General features: G+C 35.7%; 2 protein-coding genes across 12 annotated transcripts; both read right to left on the bottom strand.

The window, feature by feature from the left end:
• Positions 1–51: 51 nt before the first annotated feature.
• odf2b (outer dense fiber of sperm tails 2b) lies at positions 52–16,859 on the bottom strand. 10 transcript variants are annotated; one of them, XR_012383693.1, is made up of 19 exons: positions 16,789–16,859; positions 16,427–16,593; positions 16,231–16,332; positions 15,484–15,648; positions 14,705–14,892; positions 14,488–14,617; positions 14,282–14,413; positions 14,100–14,174; positions 13,154–13,225; positions 12,881–12,997; positions 12,620–12,799; positions 11,431–11,540; positions 9,026–9,161; positions 8,822–8,932; positions 6,380–6,643; positions 6,176–6,276; positions 3,832–3,994; positions 3,345–3,729; positions 52–1,963 (listed from the first exon to the last, which is right to left on the bottom strand). XR_012383693.1 is itself a non-coding variant. In XM_005167163.6 (19 exons), the coding sequence occupies exons 2-19, from the start codon at positions 16,520–16,522 to the stop codon at positions 536–538; spliced, it is 2,433 nt and encodes an 810-aa protein (XP_005167220.2). In that variant the 5' UTR covers positions 16,523–16,593; positions 16,789–16,859; the 3' UTR covers positions 52–535.
• A 2,446-nt stretch (positions 16,860–19,305) lies between these two features.
• On the bottom strand, positions 19,306–24,685 carry ptgesl (prostaglandin E synthase 2-like). 2 transcript variants are annotated; one of them, NM_200280.2, is given in 7 exon segments: positions 19,306–20,224; positions 21,678–21,795; positions 21,875–22,075; positions 22,205–22,357; positions 23,881–23,936; positions 24,021–24,215; positions 24,339–24,685. In NM_200280.2, coding segments are annotated over 7 exon segments (1,137 nt in total). In that variant the 5' UTR covers positions 24,633–24,685; the 3' UTR covers positions 19,306–20,104.
• Between the last annotated feature and the right edge of the window lie 335 nt (positions 24,686–25,020).

Here is a 25,020-nt window from a genome sequence, read left to right as displayed (position 1 = left end):
AACGTGACTGTTAAGTTCATTGTGATTTGAATAAAGATGTACATTGGAGAGTTGTCGCAATGATGTTTTATTAAAAAGTTAACAAAACAAATTCAAGTACATTATCGGTAAAAAGAACTGCATCATGAAAAAAGATTGACTTTTATTTTTCCTCATGTTATTCCATAACTTTTCTAACCTTATTTCCAGTGGACAGATATAAAATGAGAGCGCTTTTACATTTTGTCTCTCTGCATTAGTCATTTTTTGTTTAGTAAAGTTATCGTAAAAAATGTGATGCCATTTCTTTCCAAATCCAAATTTAAAATCACAGTGTTCTTATTTTCCACAATACCCATGTTTTAACTTGGAATAACCTTGATTTTTCAGTCACAACAAATAAATAAAGACCTTTATAAAATGAAACAAATATTACAATTTTACTGAAACACATGCGTAGTGAATCCACAGGATTTTTCCCCAGAGACAAAAAAAAATCATCGGCATTTCGGCATGACATGAGGATTAGTAAATGACAGACTTAACATTTGATAAATCAGATGTGTGGATTGAGTGCGCTGGTCAGCGAGGAGTCTCCAAACACATCAGCGTATGAAGCTTTAAGGTAGTTGACGTAGTTCTGCAGGCTGCGGTTTGAGCTGTTCACCTGCTCCAGCTGATTCTTCATGTCTTGAAGTTTACACTGAAATCTCTTCTCCATCTGAAAAAGGAAATGCAAACCATTTCTAAGAGAGTTTCATTTAAAGAGACACACAAATTCCCTTCATCATTTACTCGCACAAATCTAAAATGTCCTCTGTTTCATCACAGAGAGTTTTGCAGATGTATATCTGCTTAAATATTTTAATTGCATTTCTTTAGCAAGTGTTTGCCTTCCTGCTTTCATGTAGGTCAATGTAAATTGCACTGTACTGTAGGCAATGAAGTGCTTTAAATAAATGTGTAGATGTAACTGTAATAAATGTGTCTAATAGACTTCTATTGTTGGTATGTTTCTGTGCAACCCCTTTAAAAATAAAACTAACTTTTTCTGCACATGCACACACATACATATAACTTCATCCAGATTGACCGTGCTGGATCATTTTGCTGCGTTGAGCCTTGATAAAAAGAAGAGAGTAAGCCAAAGGCAAGATGTGTATCTCTTATTTACATGTGATCTTATATTATTTTGCCGTTATGGGATTACCGTACCAATGTCAATGGTGGGGAAGTGTTGTCTCTTAATTGACAAGATATCTTGTCAATGTCAGGGAATGGGTTAACAAAGTACAACTGTTTTCAAGATGGTAATACTCTACTTTAACAAAAAAAAATTCCCCGGAGCTCCACTGGGAAGGAAATATAAAGCGTTTTTCTACTACATTCAGTGTGGTGCAGTGCAGTCTTGAGGGTTTTTTCACTGCTTTGCTTTCTGTACCTGGTACTTTTTTAGTACCACCTCAGGTAAGGTTCCAAGTAGCACTTAAAAAAAAACTTGACATATACACATTGCTGATTGGGCCATTTCAAGCTGTATTAAACTGCAATGAAAATGAAAAACCGTAGTGAGCCAAGCTGTGCAGAACTTTAAAGTAGCACACAGTCTATAGAGCAGGGGTTCTCAAACTCCTGCAAAGTTTAGTTCCAACCCCAGACACACATCAGACACACCTGGGCTAGCTAATCAAGCTCTCATGCAGCGGACTCTAGAGTTTAAGCATAATTGAGCAAAATTCTGTCGTACAGCGCTGAGTAAAGGAACGGGGTTAAACAAGATGATTAGAAATTTAAAAAAGCGAGCGATTGATCCATGTTTTGAATTTCTGTCCAGAGACGTCATGGTTTGATCTTTGATTGGTCTCATGCAGTCACGTGATGCCTCTTCACAGGTCAGAGTTCACCAAGCTTGAACTTTACAACGCAGCAAACTGTAAAACTTGACACTAGAGCTCGCGTTTCCGGTCTCCGAGCTTGATTAAGCCTAGTTCACACTACAGGATTTTAAACATCAGCAGATCGCTGTGCCGTTCACACTTCATGACCTGACTTTGTGTCTTTTGATCTCTGTGGTGGTCACACTACGCAACACTCTGTGAACGATCCACAAGAGGGGGGTCACACACTACATGATCTGACAACAACTCATTCCCCATCAGCTCATTCAAGCTACCAAACCACAGCCAATGAAATTTTGAGGGAGGAGTCGTCAGAAAAAGCTGAACACTATTGGCTGCTTGTGTGCTGATGACATCACTGACAGCGTTTTAAGCTTTGGAGAAAGCATTTAAAAACATCGTCAAATCAGCTGATTTATCAGCGGATTAATCACTCATCTGCAAGCTTCCAGTGGATAGATACACAGAGAGTTTTTAATTTAACTCTTTGAAATAAAACTAACATATTTATAACACCCTGCTGTTTTCTAACTATCAGTGTATTTCTTTCTGACATTGTTATTTTTTTTTTTATTACAAAACACTAAAGAACTGAGCATTTCTGCCTTAAATTACCATATTGGTCAAAATGACTGCATGCATGTCTGATACTTTTCGCTGTGACTTTAAATATGTGTGCATTTTCTTGCCTAGCAACTTCCTGCTAACATAAAACTTTCTGATGGCAAAAACATCAATTTACTTTAGATATCTTTCAAAACAGCATAGTCTGTGCTGTGAAATAGCTCCTGTTTGAGAGTGAAAATGAAAGCCAAGACCTTTAAGTGTTTTAGTATCTTAACTACATATTTATAGGCTGTATTACCAAAAAAAAAGATTATATTTTTAGGGTAATGGTGTCATTAAATATGATGCCAGACATTCAAAGCTTAATTTTAATATCTCAATAATAGCTTTGAATGTAAATATGTTGTGACAGTATGGCGTTTTATATGAGAACGGTCAGAATGAGCAGTATGGTAATTCTAATAGTTACAGAATTCTAGTTTCACTGTTAATATAGCCTACTCTCATGTCTGTGCTAACGCAGAATGAAGCGAGTGCACCGATGCCCATTCTGACCAATCACAGAGGTTTCTGCTGAGCTCCTGAACACACAGGCACGCGGCTCATGCTGATATGCTCTCTCATTGGCTGCAGCTCGTCACTACATCTGACCACACGTGGGGTTGAGTCGGCCGACTGCTCTGGAATATTTAGCATGCTGAATGTTGGATTTCCGTCTGCGAGGTGTCGGCAACGCGTCAGCGAGCCTCGTTGATGCGTTGTTCAGTAGTTCACACATGCCGAGCGCCGAGCACCCGCAGATTTCTTCCCGATCACAGCCCGATCTGTCGGCGAGCTCGTTAACTTCCAAATCGGACTCAAATCAGGCTTAAAATCCTTTAGTGTGAACTAGGCATTAGCTAGCCCAGGTGTGTCTGATTGGGTTATAACTAAACTTAACAGGACACCGGCTGTCCAGGACTGAGTTTGGGTACCCCTGAATAAAGGGGGAAAAATAATATGTACTCAATGGCAACAAGTTGCCCATTCTCAAGTTCAGAATACCTTCTTTTGTGTACAACAGAAGAAAATAAAACAGGTTTGAAAATGACAGTTTTCTGTTTTGGGTGAGCTATTCCTGTCATCTTTTCGTCAAGTGTCTTCATCATAGAATACTTGCATCATCTTTGCTGCGGCGTGTTTGACTCAGCTCATTTTTGGCCAGGCTCAGTTGGCTCTCCAGTTCCAGCATTCTGGACTGAGTGGATCGCTCTTTAGAAATCAGCCGCTCCAGACTCTGCTCCCCCTGTCCACAAACATCAAACACTGCAGTTGAAGAGTTCTGCTGTCTGACGAGGCATGTGAAGACTGACAGACTGTCGTGTGTGTGTGTATGTATATATATGACCTGTCTCTGTGCCTCCACTCTGCTCTGCTCCAGCTGTCTGAACAGACACTCACACTCGCGGCTCTTCTCCTCCAGATGCTGCTGGCAGCTCTTGATGGTCTCTTCACGCTTAGAGACCAGCTGAAGAAGATCCTTGTTCTGAGCACTCGTGTCCTCCATCTTCCTGAGTAGCAACAACAAGAAGTGAAGTTTCAGAAACTAATTTCGAGGAACATGTGATTCGATTGAGCACGACTGGCTGCTCATCTGTAATCAGTAATAATCCAATCAGAGTGAGGCAGGCTTACTATAATTGGATAGTTTTCCCCCTACTGCTCTATCTTCATTTTGGAAGAAACCTTCCTTCCACCCCAACTCCTTTTCCACCCTTTTCTAAGGGGAAGCTCTCGAGACCTACCTGATCTCAGATCCCCTAATGCTTTTTGACCGGGCGGTCAAAATTCATATGCAAAACTGGAATATCGCATAAGATGTGCGAATAAATCAGCATTTCCATCCAATGAGACAAAGCGAACAAAATAGTTCCTGAATAACTGCCACCAAATATCAACAGTAAAAACAAAAATTTACTGCGGTAGGAGAAGCTGCGTGAATCTTTTCTTTATTTAATAAATTACTTGTGCCTCAGAAGACGATGCCAACAAGCAATGAACACGTGGTGACGTTTAAAGGCGTGATACACAGAGCATAGCGTCTTTTGATTCTGGAGGTAATTAATAATATAATAACACTAATACTGAAAGGGTTACTGTGTTTTAGAATGATTAAAACAACATTTCAGTTTTACAATGTGCTCGGCCTGCTGGAATGTCCATTTGCACACATTTTCATCATCACATGATCATATAACAAATCACATGACTTTTTAATGCGCATACTGAAATTTGTTCGCTAAAAGTGTTTCCATAGCAATTTATGCACATCTTTTTTTCATCGAAAAAAGTTTATCCAACTCAGTTATGCGCACATGTTTTTGGTGTTTCCATCAACTGTTTTTTTTATACTTTCATAAAAGTAGGTGGTTGGAAACGTAGCTATAGTTATTTGGCACAGAACAAGTTAAAGTCCACATGAACAGGAAGCTGTGATCGTTTTTTCCCATATTGTGACAGTTCCTAGAGAAACAAAATATTAAATGATAAAACAGTGGACGTGACTTGTTTTTTCTTCTCTGAGCTGATTGGATGTAGTAAAGTGGGTCTTTTATTCAAAAAGATTGGGTAAAGGGTTTTGGAAGAGTTATTGCAACCTAACAGACACCTCCTGCTCACCATTTTTGTTCGTTGTCAAAACTGACAGTTGGAGGGCATGGTCAAGTATGTTATACACGTCCAATACTTTAGACAGGCGTAATCAGTGAATTTAACTGAAAACAAACAAGAAATGCATTTTGAGATTTTAATCTTAGATTACAAGAGAAACTTTTCTTTTTTCTTCTTGATGACTGTGACGACCCCAGGATATCAGTTTGGATGTGGCAGATCGTGATTAGGTGCCTGGTTGCTCTCCAATTGGTTTAAAGCATATAAATAAGAGTGTTGTGCTAGCTTCGGAAGGACTGTGTAGCTATTTGGACATCCTCGTGTCGAGACCTTCTCTTTCATTCTGTAACCTTATGGTTTCGTTTTGCATTATTTATATTATGTAGTTAAAGTTAGTTGTGATTATATCTTAAGTTCTTATTCTTCTATATCTATCCCTAGACATTTGTTTGTTCCTTGATTTGTTGTTCTATTAGTTTTATGTATAATAAATAAGTTGCATATAGATTCTTTTGTTGTTTGAGCTCTTTGATGTTGCGACTCAAATGAGGGGGTCTTAACAATGACATGCACAGATGAATTGTTCAACCACCGAACTGGCAATGTAGGCTAACCAAATCAATATGGTTAGTTTTGGCTGCATTTGTACTTTAATATTAAGACATATTTGATTTCAATTTCACAAGGCCTTTTTAATATGATACATTTTATATTGTGATTATACCATCAGTATATTTTGGATATTTTTTTTATATTATTATTATTATATTTTATATATTTTATTTACATTTTTTAAATATTATTATTATTATATTTTATATATTTTATTTACATTTTTTAAATATTATTATTATTATATTTTATATATTTTATTAAAGCAAAATATAAAGCAATAAGTACACTTTGGTTTATCTTATAAATAAATATAAACCGTTATTAATAATATTTATGAATTTAGTTTTAAAATGTTATGCATGTTGCATAGTAGACCAAAATATCAATATACTTGGTTTACTTTTTAAAAGAGAGAATGAAATTTTACTGTATAAAACAAAACAATAATATGCAAATGTGCAACAGACCTTTCAATGCTTTCCGTTGAGCGTTTCAGCTGCATATTTTCTTCAAGCAGAAATAAGTTCTTCTCCTGGAGTGACTCTATTTTACTACTCTGCTGCTCCACCTACAACCAAACAGGAAATTAATAAACCCAAGTGAGCTGGCTCAATCATACATCTGAAGGTAGAAATCTTAAACCAACAAAAGTGGTCTTCATAACCCCTCACTTTTGTCCTGAGTTCAGCCAGAGCGCAGCTGTGTTCAGTGTTTCTCCTGTCCTGGATAATCCGGTTCTCTTTGGTCTCTCTGAGCTCATCCTCCAGGAGCTTTAGAGCTTCGCGCAGCTTCTCCATCTCTTTCATCCGGGCCTGGAGCTGCTTGCGGCCATGCTCCATCTCTCTGTCCACCTCCACACGCTCGCTTTCTGCCGCCTCCTCCATCATCTCCAGTCTCAGCCTCCATTGCTCAGACTCCAGATGCGTCTTCTGCAACTAACATTTAAAGGGTTGTGATTACTATTAAATTTAGATTGACTGAAATGAGCAGGTGATGTTTGTGGTACAGGTGAATGCAAGAGTGTTTGAGTGTTTCCCTGTGTTGGGTTGCAACTGGAAGGGCATCCACTGAGTAAAACATATTAGCATAAGTTGGTGGTTCATTCCGCTGTGGCGACCCCAGATTAATAAAGGGGCTAAGCAGAAAAGAAAATAAATGAATGAAATGAAATCAGATTATTATTTGACGTCAATGTAGAAGAGCTGAAATCTGACAACATTAAACAATACTAATGACTCGTAATGAAAATAATGAAACTGTTTCTTCTCCTCAGTGTCAGTATATTGAGCATGCATGTATTGATGCTTGCATGACTTCCTCTTGAAACAAAGTACAGATGCAGGTAATAAAAATTGTAAATGTGCACCCTATACTGACACTGAAGAGAAGAAACTGTTGAATTTAGCCCTTCTTTTTTTATTTATGCATGCACAAAGTATTCCGGTAGCTTGGTAATGTTCTTAATGAACCACTCACGATATATAGTCTCTTTCGAGGATGTTTTTTGGTATTTATTTTGAGTCTGGACCATGCTTTTTATAATACGCTCTCTTATGTGATCTCAAATTTCCTAATTTGTATTCAGAAGATGCTCCAAGGCCTCTGAGTTTTGGAACAACATGAGGGTTAGGAATGAACAATTTTCATTCATGAATTTTAATGTAGGCATCATCGATTACGTGATGGTGACTTTATACAGATTTTAACCGTTTAACTACATTTTAAACACAAAATTGTCTTTTTTTCTAATTTCCAATAAAAATAGTTCCAAACATCTTTGAACAGCACTGCACTTTTGTGTTCCTGAATGAATCTGTGTTTAAATGAAGCAAGTAACAAATGATAATCCTTTTAAAAATTCTATTTATGGGCAGATCCATTCATAAAAAAGCTATTTTGCTTAATTTCTAAATAATTATTTTTTATTTGAACACACTTTTTGTCATCAGTCATGCTTTTAAACACAACTATTTGCCATCTATTGAAAGTTCTGTTTACACCTGTGATTAAAGGGTTAGTTCCCCCAAAAATGAAGATTCTGTTTAAATCATTACTCACTCGCATGTCGTTCCAAATTCCTGAGATGTTTGTTCATCTTTGGAACACAAATTAAAAAATTTTAAATGAAATCCGAGAGCTCTCTGACCCTTTACACTTTTATGGTCCACAAAAGAGTTCTTTGAGCATTCTACAGCTATAGTTGTAGATCACAAAATAAGATATTTCGAAGAACTATCCCTGCAACATTTTTTTTTGTAAAACGTTAATCAAATTATTAATAAATAGAACGATTATTCAAATATATATATAAAGAGGTTTCATAAAATAATTAACATTGTGTCTGACTCCCATGAGCATGGAGGACTGCATCCCTACATCTCTGCAATGACTCAAATAACTTATTAATAATATCATCTGGAATGGCAAAGAGTCTTGCAGGACTCTCAGAGTTCATCAAGATTCTTTGGATTCATCTTCAATGCCTCCTCCTTCATCTTACCCCAGACATGCTCAATAATGTTCATTTTTGGTGACTGGGCTGGCCAGTTCTGGAGCACCTTGACCTTCTTTGCTTTCAGGAACTTTGACGTGGAGGCTGAAGTATGAGGAGCAGCACTATCCTGCTGTAGAATTTGCTCTCTCCTGTGGTTTGTAATGTAATAGGCAGCACAAATGTATTGATACCTCAGGCTGTTGATGTTGCCATCCACTCTGCAGATCTTTCGCACACCCCATACTGAATTTAACCCCAAACCAGGATTTTTCCATCAGCAAACTTGACAGATTTCTAGAAAAATCTTGGGTCCATACTGGTCTCAATAGGTCTTCAGCAGTAATTGTGATGATTGGGATTCAGTTCAGAACAGATGATTCATCAGAAAAAAATTCTCTTCTGCCACTTTTCCAAATGATCAACTAGAAGACAAGTTGTTATTTGTTGTTCTTACAACTGGGATCGACGACAAGACTTTTGTCAGATATATATACAGATAGAGATATGTATATTTGTAGAATAATTTACATGGCTCAACCAATCAGAATCAAGGACTAACCATCAGTTTTATAATATTGTTTATTGATGTCCCTCTAAAAATGCTGAAACTTGAAAGTACCTGACTTTTGTAACCTTCCACCAGACTCTCGAAGTCTTTGAGTGAGACCTTCAGCTGCTGCACCTCAGCCTGAGACAAACACAGCCTGTCCTCTGCAGCTGACAGAGTGCTCTAATGGAGAATATAAAGCAATATTAATTGACAAGAACATATAAATGACTCGTCTGCAAAAGAGGTAAGTCTTTCTCCAGACAGAGTTCTTGCCTTGAGTCTCTGGTTCTCCAGTTTGGTGGAAGTGTTTTCTGAGGTGAGGAAGTGCAGACGGTTGAGAAGACCCTCTCTCTCGGCACAGGACTTCTGCTCACAACTGCACAACTGATCACTCAACTCACTGAGACGACTGCAAAGAGACAACACTTACAATCACTGGCCATCATGAGCTCTGGAAATACCATAAATCAGTCAAACATGAAATGTTATTGGGAAATAGGGGTAGGAATCACCAGAAACCCCACAACAGGATTTTATCACAAAACTTGTGTTACGATACAATATTATTGCGAAATTTTAAATGTATTACGATAATCTACGATTAGGGTTCCCACTCTTTCATGAACAGCACATTCAAGGACTTTATTTTAATTCAAGCACATTGAATAATTCCCCCAGCATATGTAGCGCCGTGAGAGTCCTTACAGTATTTAACATTTCACCTAATATTTAGATTAAAATGTCAGAGTAATGAAGATATTTTGTATGTGTCATTTTCAAAACATCATCATTACTCTGAAATTTTAATTCGTTAGAGGTGCAGTAGGTGATTGTCTTCAGAAACATTTTTTGCTGTGCTGGTTGAAAGTCTCTTCAAAGTCCAATTGTAATGATCAAAGTAAATGATCTAAATATGTGTATGTGTATGTGTATTTATTTTTATATTCTGGGTAAGGCATAAGACTAAAACAAGTTCATTCAATTAAATAGAGTCGAGCCGACATTTCCTATAATTCCGATAAGTAGCTTAAACTGTCAGCAAATGCAGATTTTAAATATTGCGCAGCTGTAGATGTTGTTTCAAATGGGTGATATGCACAGAAGTGTTGTTCAGCCACTGAAAAATTGATGTGACTATTTCAGTTTCATAAGGTAGCTTTTACAACATCGATAATGTAGATTTTTATTTAGTTTAACAGCAAAACAGAAGTAAATAGTGCTATTCCGCCTAGCCTGCTTTACTGAGGTTATGTTGGTTTTATATTCACATTGGTTCATTTTTAAACAATAATGACCTGTGACGCGCTCCCTATATTGTTTACTGCTACTCTAAATATTTGGTCGTAAATGGCATGCAAGTATGGCTTAGTAATAGGTAACTCCTGCACGCCGCTGTCCAAGCACTAGTCGTTTTAGCTCAACACATGAAAGAGGGTTCTGCTGTCACCTTTAAGGTGTGCGTGCTCGTGTTTCAGGAGGCGTGGCTCTGGACTGTGGTTCAGAGATTTATGCTAACCAGTTAGCATTGTGCAAGATCACCCACTGCACCTTTAAATCAATACTGGTAATCTTCAAATGTGGTTTCTGAAATATTGATGAAATGTGCATTATTTTTCATAGTTTTGTACAATGTTTAAAATATAAGATTTTTTTTTTATTAAGAATTTATAATTTTTTGTTCTGTTTTTGACTGTAGCACAGTACAATTGCTGAAATAACTTTTAACGTTACACTGCAATTTACTACCATTTTTAAATTATGTCCCGATAGAAAACTTAACTGGTAACATTGGTTTTAACTAAATAGAAACAGTTTGTGTATCTCAGTTAAATTTAATTTTTGCAATTGTCATGCACAGGGTATATGCAGGAATCCTGAAGATAATATCAATACCTTTTTAAGACTTTTTAAAGATCTTCTCAGAATATTTGAAGACGTCATCGCCACTTCAACTTCTAATCAGTATCAAAACTTTAACTTAATAAACAGTTGTTAATGGAACTCCTAGGACAGCGTTTGAACAAACTTTAAGACCTTAAAAAAATGTGATTAAGACTTTTTGATACCTTTTTAAGTGCCTTAATTTTCTCATAATTAATTTATCAGCTTTTAATACTTTTTAAGATCCGGCGGACACCCTGCATGCAGATAAACTGACCAACGCTATTGAAAATCTGTCATAAAATGTTATATGCACCTTTCTGTAATGCTGCAAGAAAAAAGAAAAGAAAAAACTCTAAGTTTTTTTTTAGAGTGGTATGCTAATGGTCTAATCTGATTCGATGATCTTTGCTAAGCAAAACTAAAAGTGCTTTCCGCCAGGCTCAGAGATCAAACTATTTGCAATTAAAGTTGAGTCTTCCTTTAAACGACTTGCAAAATAAAATCGCTAAAGGTAGGTTTTATTTTTGTTATGCAGAAAAAATATGAAGAGTTTTGCTAAAATATGACTAAATCTGACTTTTCCTTGACAGCCTTTGTGAGTTTCACTTAAGAACAAACCTGTTTTTACAATGCATTTGACAGACTATTAAAATAAACTCACTGATTTGGAGACCTACTAGTCATAAATTACTCAGAGCATAATCCAGAATTCACAGTAAAAAATAATAAATTACAGACAAAGACTAGACTGAGTTTCAGTTGAGCACAAAGCAGGTTAAGAAAGAGTCCCTGACTTATTTAAGGTGGTGATCTGCAGCTCCAGCTGGCTTTTCTCTCGGCTCTGTTTGGAGAAACGCTGCTGAAGCTCCTCAGCACTGGAGAGAGCCTCTGTTAACTGAGCCTCCTGAAGAAATGACAGAGACACATTAGGCATCACAACACAAGTCTGTACTGAATGGGTCATACTGGACAAATGTGTGATTTATGTATTAAAGAAAGTATTAAATAAAAACTGTACAATGTGGGATTGAATGTCAAATTTAGGTAAAATTACACAAAGTGGAAATCAGAATTATTAGCCCCGCATGTTTATTTTTCCCTTAATTTTTTTTAAAGGAGATTTTGTTTTTCAACACATTTCTAAACATAATAGTTTAATAACTCATCTCTAATAACTGATTTATTTTATCTTTGCCATGATGACAGTAAATAATATTTTACAAGATATTTTTCAAGACACTTCTATACAGCTTAAAGTGACATTTAAAGGCTTAACTAGGTTAATTAGGGTAACTAGGAAGGTTAGGGTAATTAGGCAAGTTATTGTATAATGATGGTTTGCTCTGTAAACTATCGCTTATAGAATATATATAATATATAGCTTGAAGGGGCTAATAATTTTGACCTTAAAATTTGTAAAAAAAAAAAAAAAAAATTCTTAACAGCTTTTATTCTAGCCGAAATAAAACAAATAAGACGATCACCAGAAGAAAAAATATTATCAAACATACTTGTGAACATTTCCTTGCTCTGTTAAACTGAGAAAAAAATTTTTTAGCCCTCCTGTGATTTTTATTTTTCTAAAACCATTTTGAGGTCAATATTAATAGCCCCATCAAGCTTTATATTTTTGATTGTCTACAGAACAATCTATCATTATACAATAACTTGCTTACTTCCCTAACTTACTTAATTAACCTAGTTAAGCCTTTAAACGTCACTTTAAGCTGAATACAAGAATCTTAAAATATATCAAGTAAAATATTATGTACTGCCGTCATGGCAAAGATAAAATAAATCAGTTATTAGAAATTAGATATTAAAACTATTATTTTTAGAAAAGTTTTGAAAAAAATCTATCTGTTAAACAGAAATTATGGGAAAAAATAAAAAAGAATAAAAATTTAACAGGAGAACTAATAATTCTGACTTCTGGTTTTTGTCTTTGGTAGGATATCCAAATCTTTTTCTTTTCTACATTACCTTTTCCAGGAGCTGTGCAGAAAGCTGTGCAGCAGTATTCACACTTTTCTCTGCCTGTTTTCTGTGTTCCTCCAAGACCTGTTTGTGGACGTCTCCTTCACAGTGCTGCTTCAACTCTCTCATCTGCTCCAGCAGGCCTTGAACCTCATCCTGCTGATGCTGCAGTGTCTCTTCCAGTCTCTGTGTCGCAGGACATGTTTACAGTCTCACTTTACTGTGTCAAACAAAAACCGAGAACAAAGTATAAATTTGTTGGCTTACTTGGATCTGAGCCTCCTGACGTTTATTTTCAGCTTCCTTCTTAAGCAGATTGTTCTGCAAGCGACTGCGGGTTGATTCAAGAACCTTGGACAGCTCTCCTGTGGCTTTCATATGCTCCTGTCATGAAACAATGTCTTTTAAATATTTTTCAGATTTTAAAGTACTCATCGCAGAAGAAAATTAGATGCAAATCCACAATATTGAAGTATTGAAGGTATTAAGTAATGCTGTAGAAGAATGCTACACAAATGCATAAAGAAAAATTACTGTTACCTTTTCAGTTTCCAAATTCTCAGCCATCTGATTGGCCTCTCTTTCTCTCCTGCTAAGTTTAGTCTCAAGTTTCTACAACAGAAATGATATTTATTAGTAATAGTAAACAACAAGTCTAGCTTGAGAGAAAGGAAACAGCTTTGCATTCAATAATTAACTACCATTTGGAATTTTGAGGTTGGTAAGATTCTTGGAGTTTTAACTAAATTCTGCCTTATATGGACCACTGCAACATTTATTTGATCTAAAACACAGTAAAACAATATTATGTATTTTTATTAGAACTTAAAATTGTTTATGTTTTATATTAAACACATTTCAAAATCTTTTTTTCTGTGATTTCAAAGCTGAATTTCAATAGTTGCTACTGTTCTGTTTTTGTTTTTTACTGGCAATGTTAAAAATAGCTGCGTTGATTTAAAGGAATATTTCACTCAACATTTTTAATTCTGCCAAATTTTTCTCACTCTTCACTTGTTCAAAACTTATTTGAGTTTCTTTCTTCTGTTAAACAAAAAAGAAGGAATTTTGCGAAATGCTGATAGGTAGCACTATTGACCATCAAAATAATTAATAATGTAACCTTGGAAGTCGATGGGTGCTAGCAATCAGCATTATTTAAAATATCTTTTTTGTGTGTTCAATGGAAAATGAAACTCAGAAGAATTTAAAACCAGAAGCGGTTTAAATTATGCTGTAATTTTGATTTTTGGGTGAACTATCTCTTCAAATAGAACTATTTTGTAACATTAACCCGGGCGGCGTATAGTTTAGTGTAGTATGAAAGTATTCATTTATTTTTTTTAAAAAAACTTAAATGACCACAAACTTTCGAACAGCAGTTTTGCGTATCAAGCTCACAACATTGTTATATTAATAACACCACAAACCAATATACAATTTTTGTAACACTACCACAACAACAAAAAATATATACACAACACACCCTTCTCTCAGCTTCAGAATCTGCTAGCTTCCTCATTAGAATCTCTCTCTCATCAGTCATCTTCAAAGCATCTGTCTGTGATAAAAATAAAAAAACAACAACAGAAAAAAACAATGGATTTCTGCAGTACAATAGAACTAAATTAAAATTAAATGTATAATAAATTAAGTTTACAATAGTACCTCACGCCCATGCTGCTCCCTCAAAAGGCGTCTGAGAGTTCGGTTTGTCTCCACAAATTTGTCCAACTTCTGTTCAAGTAGCTCATGTTGACGGCCCAGCTGATCCGAGTTTACCTTTGACTGTTTTTTCTCCTGAATACACAAATCACATGTGTTTTATTTACGTGAAAAAATATCACTGTAAGACACTGCAGTTTGCAATCTACCTTTTTGAGTTTGCCCACAGATTCCTTCAGAAGCACCACTTGTTTGGCTGCGGCCTGACCATCAATTTCAGCTTCCACCAGTTTCCTCAGCAGAGTTTCTAGCTCCTGGTGCAGTGGTCCTGCATCTGATCTGTCCACATCAACCACACAATTAAAAAATCCAGTATATAAAAAAAACTGAAAATAAATATGTCAAAAATATATTAAAGTACAGTACCTGATTTCTCCAGGTTCACCCTGTGTCCCGTCTGCAGAGCTACGCAGATCTGTGTTTTCACGTTTTGACCTCCTCAAGCTTTTACTAGCTTCCTCAAGTCTTTCCTCATGCTGGTCAATCAAATGCTGACAGGCACTCAGCTGCTGTGACTGGTGCTTCAGGTGCTCCTCTGCTTGCCGTAATTTCACCTGTAGAGTCAAATCAATTATAAAATCTTTCTTATTGTCATGCAGGACTTAACATTAAGGACTGCCCGATGGCTCAGCACCAGTGTAAAAGACCATTCACGTGCAAGATGTTAAATTCAGTATTAGCATGCACACAACATATAAGGTCAAGTCTTAGACACCATGCAAACATTTGGTATTGAAGGGATAGTTCACTCAAAAATTAAAAAAATTGTATGTTGAACACAGAAGAAGACATTTTAAAGAATGTTAGAAACCTGTAACCATTGACTTCCATATTAATAGTTTTTCCTATTAAGGAAGACAATGGTATCTGGTTTTCAGCATTCTTCAAAATAACTTCTTTTGTGTTCAACAGAAGAAAGAAACCCAAACAGGTTTGTGAAAAGTGAAGGGAGAGCAAAAAACGACAGCATATTCAGTTTTTGGTGAACGAACTATGTTTTTGCTGTAGTATCGAAATTGATATATTGAAACTGTGTACAAGTTTTGATTACAAAATAAAATGGATCAAAAACAAATAAAACAACTATTTTGATTTTTGCACGGATTCATGCCAGGGCACAGGAATATAAAATTCCCAATCCATACCTCATTTTTTAAACAGTCAACCTCCGACATTAGGCTTTCGATTTTTCTCTCATATTTGTTGATGGCTCCTCCTGGATCCTCTTCTTCACTGGACAGGTCGGTGAGCCGGAGTGGAGGTGAGGAAGAGGAGAGTCCCGGAGTGATCTCCAAGCAGCGAGTAGACCCCTGATGGAATTTTTAAGGAATTAAAACAGTATTTCATGAAAATGCAATTGTCATTTTAAAAACAAGAAAAAAGCAGCGTGATTTTATCTGTGTGAAATTGACTGTATGGCTGTGGTTTACTAGAGAATGGGAATGTGACATAACAACACAATGCACTGTTGGACTTTTGGTCATGGAGCTGCAGTAGAAACTGAGTAGCAGTGAATGTAGGTATGTAATATTATTGTGTTTGTCTAATTCAGTGTACGAATGCACTGAAAAACTCTTGCTCTATTTATTGACATTGGTCGTTCTCAAATTTTGCAAGTGACACAATTGAAATAAAGCAAAAGTGAAAGTACATGGTAAACAGGGTGACGTAAAAAAAAAAACGAATGATGTGACATGGTTTGTCCGGCCCTCACACAGGAAAGGTTGCTGCATTAAGAGTAAAATTAAATATATTTAATTAAAAAATACAAGGGCACTTATAAATGTATGTGTTTGTGTGTGTTTAGAGATAAAATGATTTTAATAATTATTATTCATAATAAAGATTTTTATTTCACGCTGGTGAATAAAGTAAAACAGGGCTAAACAAACCTCCCATTTGTACTGTCTTCGTGTTGAGCTCTTTCCAGGAGGAACCCATGGAGCTCGGACCTTCACACTGGCAGTGGATCGCAAACTGCTCACTTTTGCCTGCTAAAAACACAGTAATGGTGATGAGTGACTTAACTGTTTCTGTAATTCAGATGATATTTATTTAAACTGGAACAAGAGGAGGATTTGGTCAAACCTGGCTCCTCTGTGGGCTCTTCTTCAGGTGAACATGCACAGATGTGGAGTCTGGGATATGAACATGAACGGGCGGAGAAGACGACCGTGTTTTCATCCCTTTACTTTAGTAAGACGGTCTTAAAACAGTTACAGGTATGTAAAAGTGTCCCAGATGTGTGTCAGAAACTTGTAAGAAAAATAAAAAAGAAGTGTTACGAAACAAGCGTCCACTTTGTCCACATTCAACGATGTTTGTAGTTCTGAGTCGTTATTTTAGTTTACGCACTGCAACCAGTTAAATCGGCATGATCGGAAATACGTTTGAAAAAGCAAGTCGTGTACATTAAATGGTAAATATGAATTTAAAAAAAATATTACAACCTCAAGTCAAGTATACAACGTTGCATCCCCCGGGTAATGTTGTTTGCACTACCCGGTAGTCTCGCACGGACAACAATAGCTGCCAATCAGAGACGCTCCTGGCACTACAAGTCCCGCCTTCGATGTACTGTTTTGGTTAATGATTGGCTATTTCGAACTTTATCGACAAAGAGCTGAGAAGTGTATGCCCAATGGACTGAAGCGTATTAGGTTGTCCTGACAACGACGCGTCGCTATGTGTGGGCATCTCGTTTGGCATTTATAATAAATAATAAACAGTAGTAACGTTATGACATTTTTGAATGACATTTGAATGAATTTCATCTAAATTATAATAACTTTAAAACTTCCTATTTTTATTTTTATAACTTCCTATTTTTATTTTTATCAGGGTTTCTGCTGGTTTCACCCAGTTAGTTAAATGTAAGACCTTTTTAACACCATTGAACGAAACTTTAGACTTATACAGGGCAAAATGCTAAGGATTTTTTTTTCGAATATACCAGTTGAAAAAGATTTTCATTTGCTTTATCAAAAATGATTATAATTTAATATATTTAACAATATAATAATAATTTAAATAATAAGAAATATAGGTCAGGTGAGTATTCACAGTAAACAAATATAGAACTTTTAAACAAATGTTACTGTAAGGAAAGTAATTAAAAAATTATGGTAAATTTAGTTAAAATCCTATTTTAAAATAAAAAAAAAATGTAAAGAGATTGGGATTGTTTGTGATCTTATAAGCATACATTCTTGTATGATTGTAAGTTAATGGCCTGATTGGGTAGCTATATATGAACAAAGGAAAATTAAGACCTATTAAAAAGATTTAAGACCTGCAACACAATATATTGATGGATTTAAGACTTTTTAAGACCAAAAATTTAGCTTCTGAGATTTAAGACATTTTAAGACCCCACAGATATACCCTGTCATGTACAGGGTTCTTACACATTTTCCAACTTCAAATTCCAGCACTTTTCACTTTTTCTTTTTTATGCTTTTCCAGCACCTAACAACCACAGTAAATTACATTTATTTATGATGTATGTACTTTTCACATTTAAATCCATTGAGCTATTTTTAAAAACAAAAAATTACATTTCAACTTCAGTTGTTGAATACTTTAAAGCATAGATTTATAGGCATAGTTCACCCAAAAATGGTCAAATATATAAAATAATCAGTTATTGGAAGAAGTATGTTATTAAAATTTGGTCTCTTTCTACCTAAAGTTAATATCTCAAAAAATGAGCTCACAGTCAGATTTTGTTTGGATGTAATGCCAAACTTTCATGACCAGTCGTTCATGATTAGATGCATTCTGGGTAAATGTCTCCAAAATATGTATGGAGCTAATAATATGCCAAAAGTTAATATAACTGATTATTATATGATATTTAAAAAAATAATAATAATTTGAATTTTTAACTAAAAGATAAGGTTACAGTATAAGTCAGAATCAGCTCTTTATCCCTCAAAACACTGAGAGCTTGTTTGATTAACCAATGAGATTTAATTTAAATATATGAATTTGGTTCACTGAAGCATGCATGTTAACTACTAAAAATAACTGCGCCCCAATAGCCAAACAAACGCCAGCAAACTCAAGCAGCTGTATGATAGGCCAAAATGCTTAGTTTGACTTTTCGGTGATCATCTACTCTTCCTTGCTGATCACCACTGACCTACTTTCTGCAAGATCTGAAATTCATGATCTGAATTTTAAATTTTGTATTTTAGTATATTAAATTTGATGTTCCGAATTTCTCCATCTTGAAAACTTAAAACTTTTTTTTTTTTACAAACTGAATATCTGCTGTCTATGAATTCAGAACCAAAAAAATCTAAAGTTTGAAATTGTGTCTATAAAAATCTGACTTTAAAAAATTGAGTTGTTTTAAATTTCAGATGTTCAGTAATCAAGTTAAGAAATTCAAATTCAAGTTGAGAAATTAAAATTCAAGTTGAGAAATTAAAATTCAAAAGAATTTTAAATGGCATATAATATTTAGTCTTTATTAACTTACAACTATTAATAATTCAAATGAACAGTTCAAATTCAGATTGTTTTGGCATATTATTAGCTTCATAAATACGAGCATACAATGAACATTTTGCAATGAAAACTGGTCACACGGCAACAATTTATGCAATCCCACAAATGCTCCCAAATATATTTTGAGCTCACATAGATAAAATTTCAGGTGCATATGCAACCAAAATGGTCACAATTTTGAGCCCTGAAGTTTCAAATTCAAGCAGGTTTAAGCACTTTTCTAACCTTAAAAACACCATTAAAAATCAAGCATTTTCCAGGAATTCCAGCACCCAAAAGTACCCTGTATCTATAATATATGTAATAATCTAATCTGCCCTTTTAACAATTGAACTCAATATCTACACATACAATTTGTGTACTGCATTAGCGTAGTGTATGTATGTATGTATGTATTTATGTATGTTCTGTTTCGACTATTTAAAAAACAGTTTACAGACCAATCAAGCCAATGACCATATGCTTGAGACGTTTATTTCTTTGACAAATATTTACCATTCTTGTCAAATCAAAAGATGATGCATAGATAATATCTTGGTTAAATGAACAGGCTGAATGTCCATAGAAACTATCACATTATTCATTAAGATTTCCTTTAAATTAAACCATCTAAACCCAAGGCTTTGAAAACTAATATGAACAATCAGCAAACAAGTTTTGAAGTCACTGTAACCTCAGATTGAAAGAAGAGCAATCTAAACTGAGGTAACTGTAAGCTTGAGTAAGCAACCTAAATGCCACTTGATGACAATTGTAGCGAAGCAGAAATTCGAAAGAACAAGAAAGAGCAACATATGCGAAAACAATTAACCGTAATTTGTGAAAACTGATGTTAGCTTCAAACTAATCCACACACTTGAAGAACTGGATGGTTTAAGAACAATCCCTGTAAAGCTCATTCACAACTACCATAAGAGGATGTTTTACTTTAAATAGAAATAGGTTCATGTTGCCATCCAAAGTAAAAGGAAATCCAGAAATCCAGCCTAGTCAAGTATAATGACAGAGTAAAAGCGTTCAATGCCATTTCAGGGATTTTTTTTTTATTGATATCTTTAAATTAATTTCTTAGCTTTGAGGTTACAGTCTGAGCCAAGAATAGATGAAAGCCAGTTTAATTACTAGAAAGGAAGTCTTTACGGCAAAACCAGCAGGCTACCATTAGATGGCATCAAGCTTTTTAAAGTTGTGCTGTGTTAATCAAGAGCTTCATGTCGGTGCAGCGATGACAGAATGACAGAAGCTTTGATTTTATGACACATGTTGTGTGGCCTTCTGCATTCGGCTGTACCATTTCTTCACCTTGGTGTGTTCCATCATATCATCAAATGACTGAAGGCCTTCCATAACCCTCAGAACTCCAAACACTGCCTATAGCAAAGAAATAAAAAATAAACAAGGTATGAGAAGGAGCCTATTACTTAAGTAAAGTACATATTCCAGCATAATTACATAGGATAGTTCACCCAAAAATGTAAGTTTGATGTCAATTTATTGACCGACAAAAGATTTTAGCCGTTTATGATTCCTAAAATGCAAGTGAACCATTTTCAGCACTTTGTGAGTCACAAATAATTTACAAGCAAAACAAAATATCTGTGGCTCCTGACGGCACACTTAAAGGTGTTGTATGTAAGTTTTTGACTCTTCTAAAGCATAAAAATATCATAATATGTTTGCAGATATTTAAGAAACATGCTAAGTGAACATTCTTGTTCTCTGAAAAACAATGCTGAAGTCAGTTATTCTGCTTTAAAAATGGGCGTTCTGTGCCGGAACGTCTGTCTGTGTTTTGGTCTATGTAACCCACCAAGTTGCCTATTTAGTTGCCCAGTTTAGCCTTTTATATTTCAGCACCCTGGGTTGTCTTGTTGGAAAACCGCATATTTCATTCAGTCTGAAAAGCTCTAAAAGCATGCTTCTGTGACCGAAATGCGACCTGCGGTGAACAGTAGCAGACTTTGAAATGAGACGCACATTCAGAGCTCCACATGAGGTAATTATTAGCAAATAATATAAATATTACGAATGTAAACATTAGGTGAGCAGGTTACATTGTAACCCTGTGCCCTAAAAATACGCTACATGATGAGATTTGCAGTGAGGTTGTTGTTTACAACAAAAATTCATTTTTTTCACAATATTTTTGTATATTTTTAATATACAGCCTTTTAAGTTAAATAAGCGCAGGCTTCGTGACAATAAGAGCCTTTTTTTCAAAAACATAGATATTTTACAGATCCCCATGTAAACGAGTGGCAAGAAATTGAAAATAAGAACTTTTTACCTCAGAATTCAGACTTTTTTTTTTTAAGGTAAAGCAACAATTCTGAGATAAGTCGCAATTGTAAGTTATGAAGTCAGGATTTGAAATAAAAAGTCTTAATTCCGAGTTATGGTCAAAATTCTGACTTTGGATCTCGCTAATTGAAAAAATTAAAACTTGCGATTGCAAGTTATCAAGTCAGAATTTTGAGATAAAAGTCCAAATTTTATCTCACAATTGCGAGTCAAGTCAGAATTGTTACTTTATTTATCAGAATTTCAAGATATAAATTCAGAATTTTGAAAACTCGCAGTTGCAAGTTTTAACCTGACTAATCTGACTTTTTTTAATTGTAAGGAAATTCTAACTCAATAACTCACAATTTCAAGTTCACATTTCACATTTCTGAGATAAAAGTCAGGATTTTGAATTCTGAGCTAAAAAGTAGCAATAACCTTTTTTTCATTTAGTGGTGGAAAAAGCTTTCATAGACCCCAGTTTACAGAAATAAAGTGTATTTCTATTAATATAATTTCTGTCTATCAGAAAAACACATACCAGATCTGCAAGGTTGGGTTCATCACCTCCCATGAATTGCTTGTTTTTTCCAATGGCTGCCACCCAGTCATTGACAGCCTTGTAAAGATCCTGCCTTACATCAGCTTGCAGATTGTGTCTGTAGAACGAGCAAATTTAACTTTAATATCAAATCATTTTTTTTACATATTATTTACACACTGCCAACAGGTGCATACTTATATTTTAATCTCTTTGAGATGATCCACATGGCAGCAGCTCCAAAATACTTAGCAAAAAAGCCCTCGAAGGAACCGAATTTCCCTTCCCGTACTATGTAGTCAAAAGATGCGAGGGCTTCAGTTGGCGTCCGGTAAACATTTGGGGAAATTAGATGCACCAGCCAATCATCTGCCCATGTCCGCCATTTAATCTCTTCTCTGAGAAATAAAAATGTTATTGAAACATAGAGGAAGCCCCATAAAGCTAAATTATTGTTTGACACAGTAAATAAAAAATGAAATATGTTGAGAATGCAATCACTCTCAGACATAACTGATTTGCTTTACTTTCTGCTGTCTTTTCCAGGATATAGTTGATCAGCATCCGCGTCATGCACCATGACCCAGTACTTATTGCCAAACTCTATCACGTCTTTCCCTCTGTCGTTCTTTGACTTCATTTCAGGATAACAAGCAAGAATCTCAGATATCTTTTTGTCCCTAGGAGGAGAAAACAGACCATCCAAATTTGCATTTAAATTTACATTCATTTGCCAGAATGAACAGAACCACAACTTTTTTATAGCGAAGAAGCAATCACAAAAATGAATGCAGTACTTAAAGGGATAGTTAACCCAAAATAAAAATGGACTCCTTAAGGCTGATTTATACTTCTGCGTCAAACACCGGCGTAGGCTACGGCGCTGATGCATAGCCCTTCGCCGTGGCCGTCGCCGTCACTGACGTGCACCTCTCAAAAATTGTAACTACACGTCGCAACAACGCGTAGCGCAAGCCCTGTGATTGGTCGGCTTGCTAGCCCCGACGAGTCTGGGCGGGACCAAGAGCCGCGCGAATGGCGCGAGCGATTGTTTACAAGTGTGGAGTCCCGTGAAGGAGCTCCGGATGGAAAGTTTTGTTTTGTGTTTACCTCATGATTAAAGTTGTTGCACGTCCGCCGGTTCCTGCCTCAAAATGAGCGAGTTTGAGTCACTTGTACATCCAGGAAGTGTTCAGAATAGCAAAACAGAAGCGAAGAAACTCGACACAGAGAAACATTTACACCTCATTGCCAACTAGCGTTTCGGAAGTGTTAATGCAGACCAACAGAGACAGCGCGCAGAAGTATAAATGCACAGCTGCGCGCGTTGCCTGCGCCGTGAGTTGCGCCGGTCACTTGACGCAGAAGTATAAACCAGGCTTTACTCAGTCTTAAGTGGTTCTGATCATTTATGAGTTTATTGTTGTTGTTGTTCTTGAGCAAAAAAAAAAAAGATATTTTGAAGAATTACAATAGCCAGTAAATACTGACTTGCATTGTAAAAAACACAAATACAGTCAACAGTTACTGGTTTCCAACATTTTACCAAATAGGTTCTTTTGTGTTCTCGAACATGTTTGTAACAAGTGAAAAGTGTGTACACGATGACAAAATATTTATATTCTTATTATATTCTATCAATATTATAAGAAAATATAATGGTGCCATTTCATTCTGGCTTCAAACTGTGACTAGGGAAGAAATTTAATGTATAAAATGTAATGTTACAAATAAAGTCAAGCCAAAAGCACAGCAAAAAAAAGACGCTTAAGTGTTGCTACTACAAAATATTTATAGGTCAGAGAAAAACAGGGTTTCAGTCTCAATAAATAATATGAAATTTAATAGTTTTCTTTTATTCTATAATTTGAATTGTATTTAATAGCATTACATTCTCTCAAGCAAACAATGATTATCCTAGATCTTTACTATAATTTACAGATGACACCCATTAAAATGTTATTGGTGAACAAAATAAAAATTGATTGTTATTTTAAACCATTATACGTTGTCACTGATTTATCCATTTATCAGGCAAAAAAACTAAATTTGTAATGATGTTTTAATTATAATTCCCATTTTAATAAGTATATCAATATATTCTGTAGATTAGAATTTGTTTTTATGCAGACATATCTTATAAATAGTCTAACAATAACATCCATACAAATAAAATAAAACTATTCAAGCAGAAGATACTCACTTGCTGCTAATGTATGTCTTCAAAGCACTAATAATTACTGAAGAGTCATTCAGTTGCTGTTGAGGAATCGATCAAGAAAGAGACTTTGTGAGCAGAAGCATCATATACTTCACTATCCATAATCAGGAAAGACTACATACCACCGTCCCGTTCACCATCAGGATGGGGACTTTTCTGTAGGTCGACCACTTGATCTCCTGCCGCATAACGGGATTGACCTCCACGATTTCATATGGCAGTCGATGATAATCCAGGAAAGCTCGCACTTTGCTGCAAAACGGACAGGTCTTATACTGATAGAGAGTCAATTTCAGGTCTGTGTCCAGATCTGATGCCTGAAACAATAAAAATCAAGGTAAGCCAGCAAACTAAAAATTACACATATTGGACTTTCAACAGCTGCACGTCAACGAGAAAATTTCAAGGGTGTCAGACATTGCACATTCGTGTATATTTACGTCAGCTTCTTTCTCTGCAAGGTGATGTTGAAGTGTGAGTTTGATGGTCTGGTACAAGCCGAAACCACCTCCGAGCAAGAAGGCGCATCCCAGGACTCTGCCACTGCCTCGCACCGGCGCCGCGAGCAAAAGTCTGGATTTAAACCCCGAGCTACCGGTACCGTAAGCTCTCCCTTGGCATCTCATGGAGGTTCTCGGCACGAATGCTGCAGTGTTTGTAAAACGGCACGTCGGCGTGTCTAAAACTAACCGGCCGACCTTACCCAGCGTTCTCGTACAGGCCGCCGCCATCATGATTTTACATAAACTCCCACAAATCTACGGCAAGCGCAATGACAGCCGAGCAAGCGCTACTAGAGCGCTACAAGCTAATAGCCGTTTCCAAGGAGAAAAAACGTTAACTTCCTGCAGGGGGCGCAATGGATTGAAAAACAAATGTCCAACTGTGTCGCATTAAAATCTTCTTTTTAGTCTAATTTAGATATTTATTTACACCAAACAAGAGTTCATATACACTGTTTTATAACTTAAAAGTATAAATAAAATCTTCAATAATCTTTACAAATAATCGTGATCAGTGCGGAGAAAAGTAACAGATATCGCGTGACACACTCATCGGATAAGAACTTACACGTCAACTTATTACCAGTTGAAGCAAAGACACGAAGGTATTCTTTTCCTC

Source organism: Danio rerio, chromosome 8 (assembly GCF_049306965.1).
Source record: "Danio rerio strain Tuebingen ecotype United States chromosome 8, GRCz12tu, whole genome shotgun sequence".
Classification (NCBI taxonomy): Eukaryota; Metazoa; Chordata; class Actinopteri; order Cypriniformes; family Danionidae; genus Danio; species Danio rerio.
This window is presented reverse-complemented; position numbering and strand designations above follow the sequence as displayed.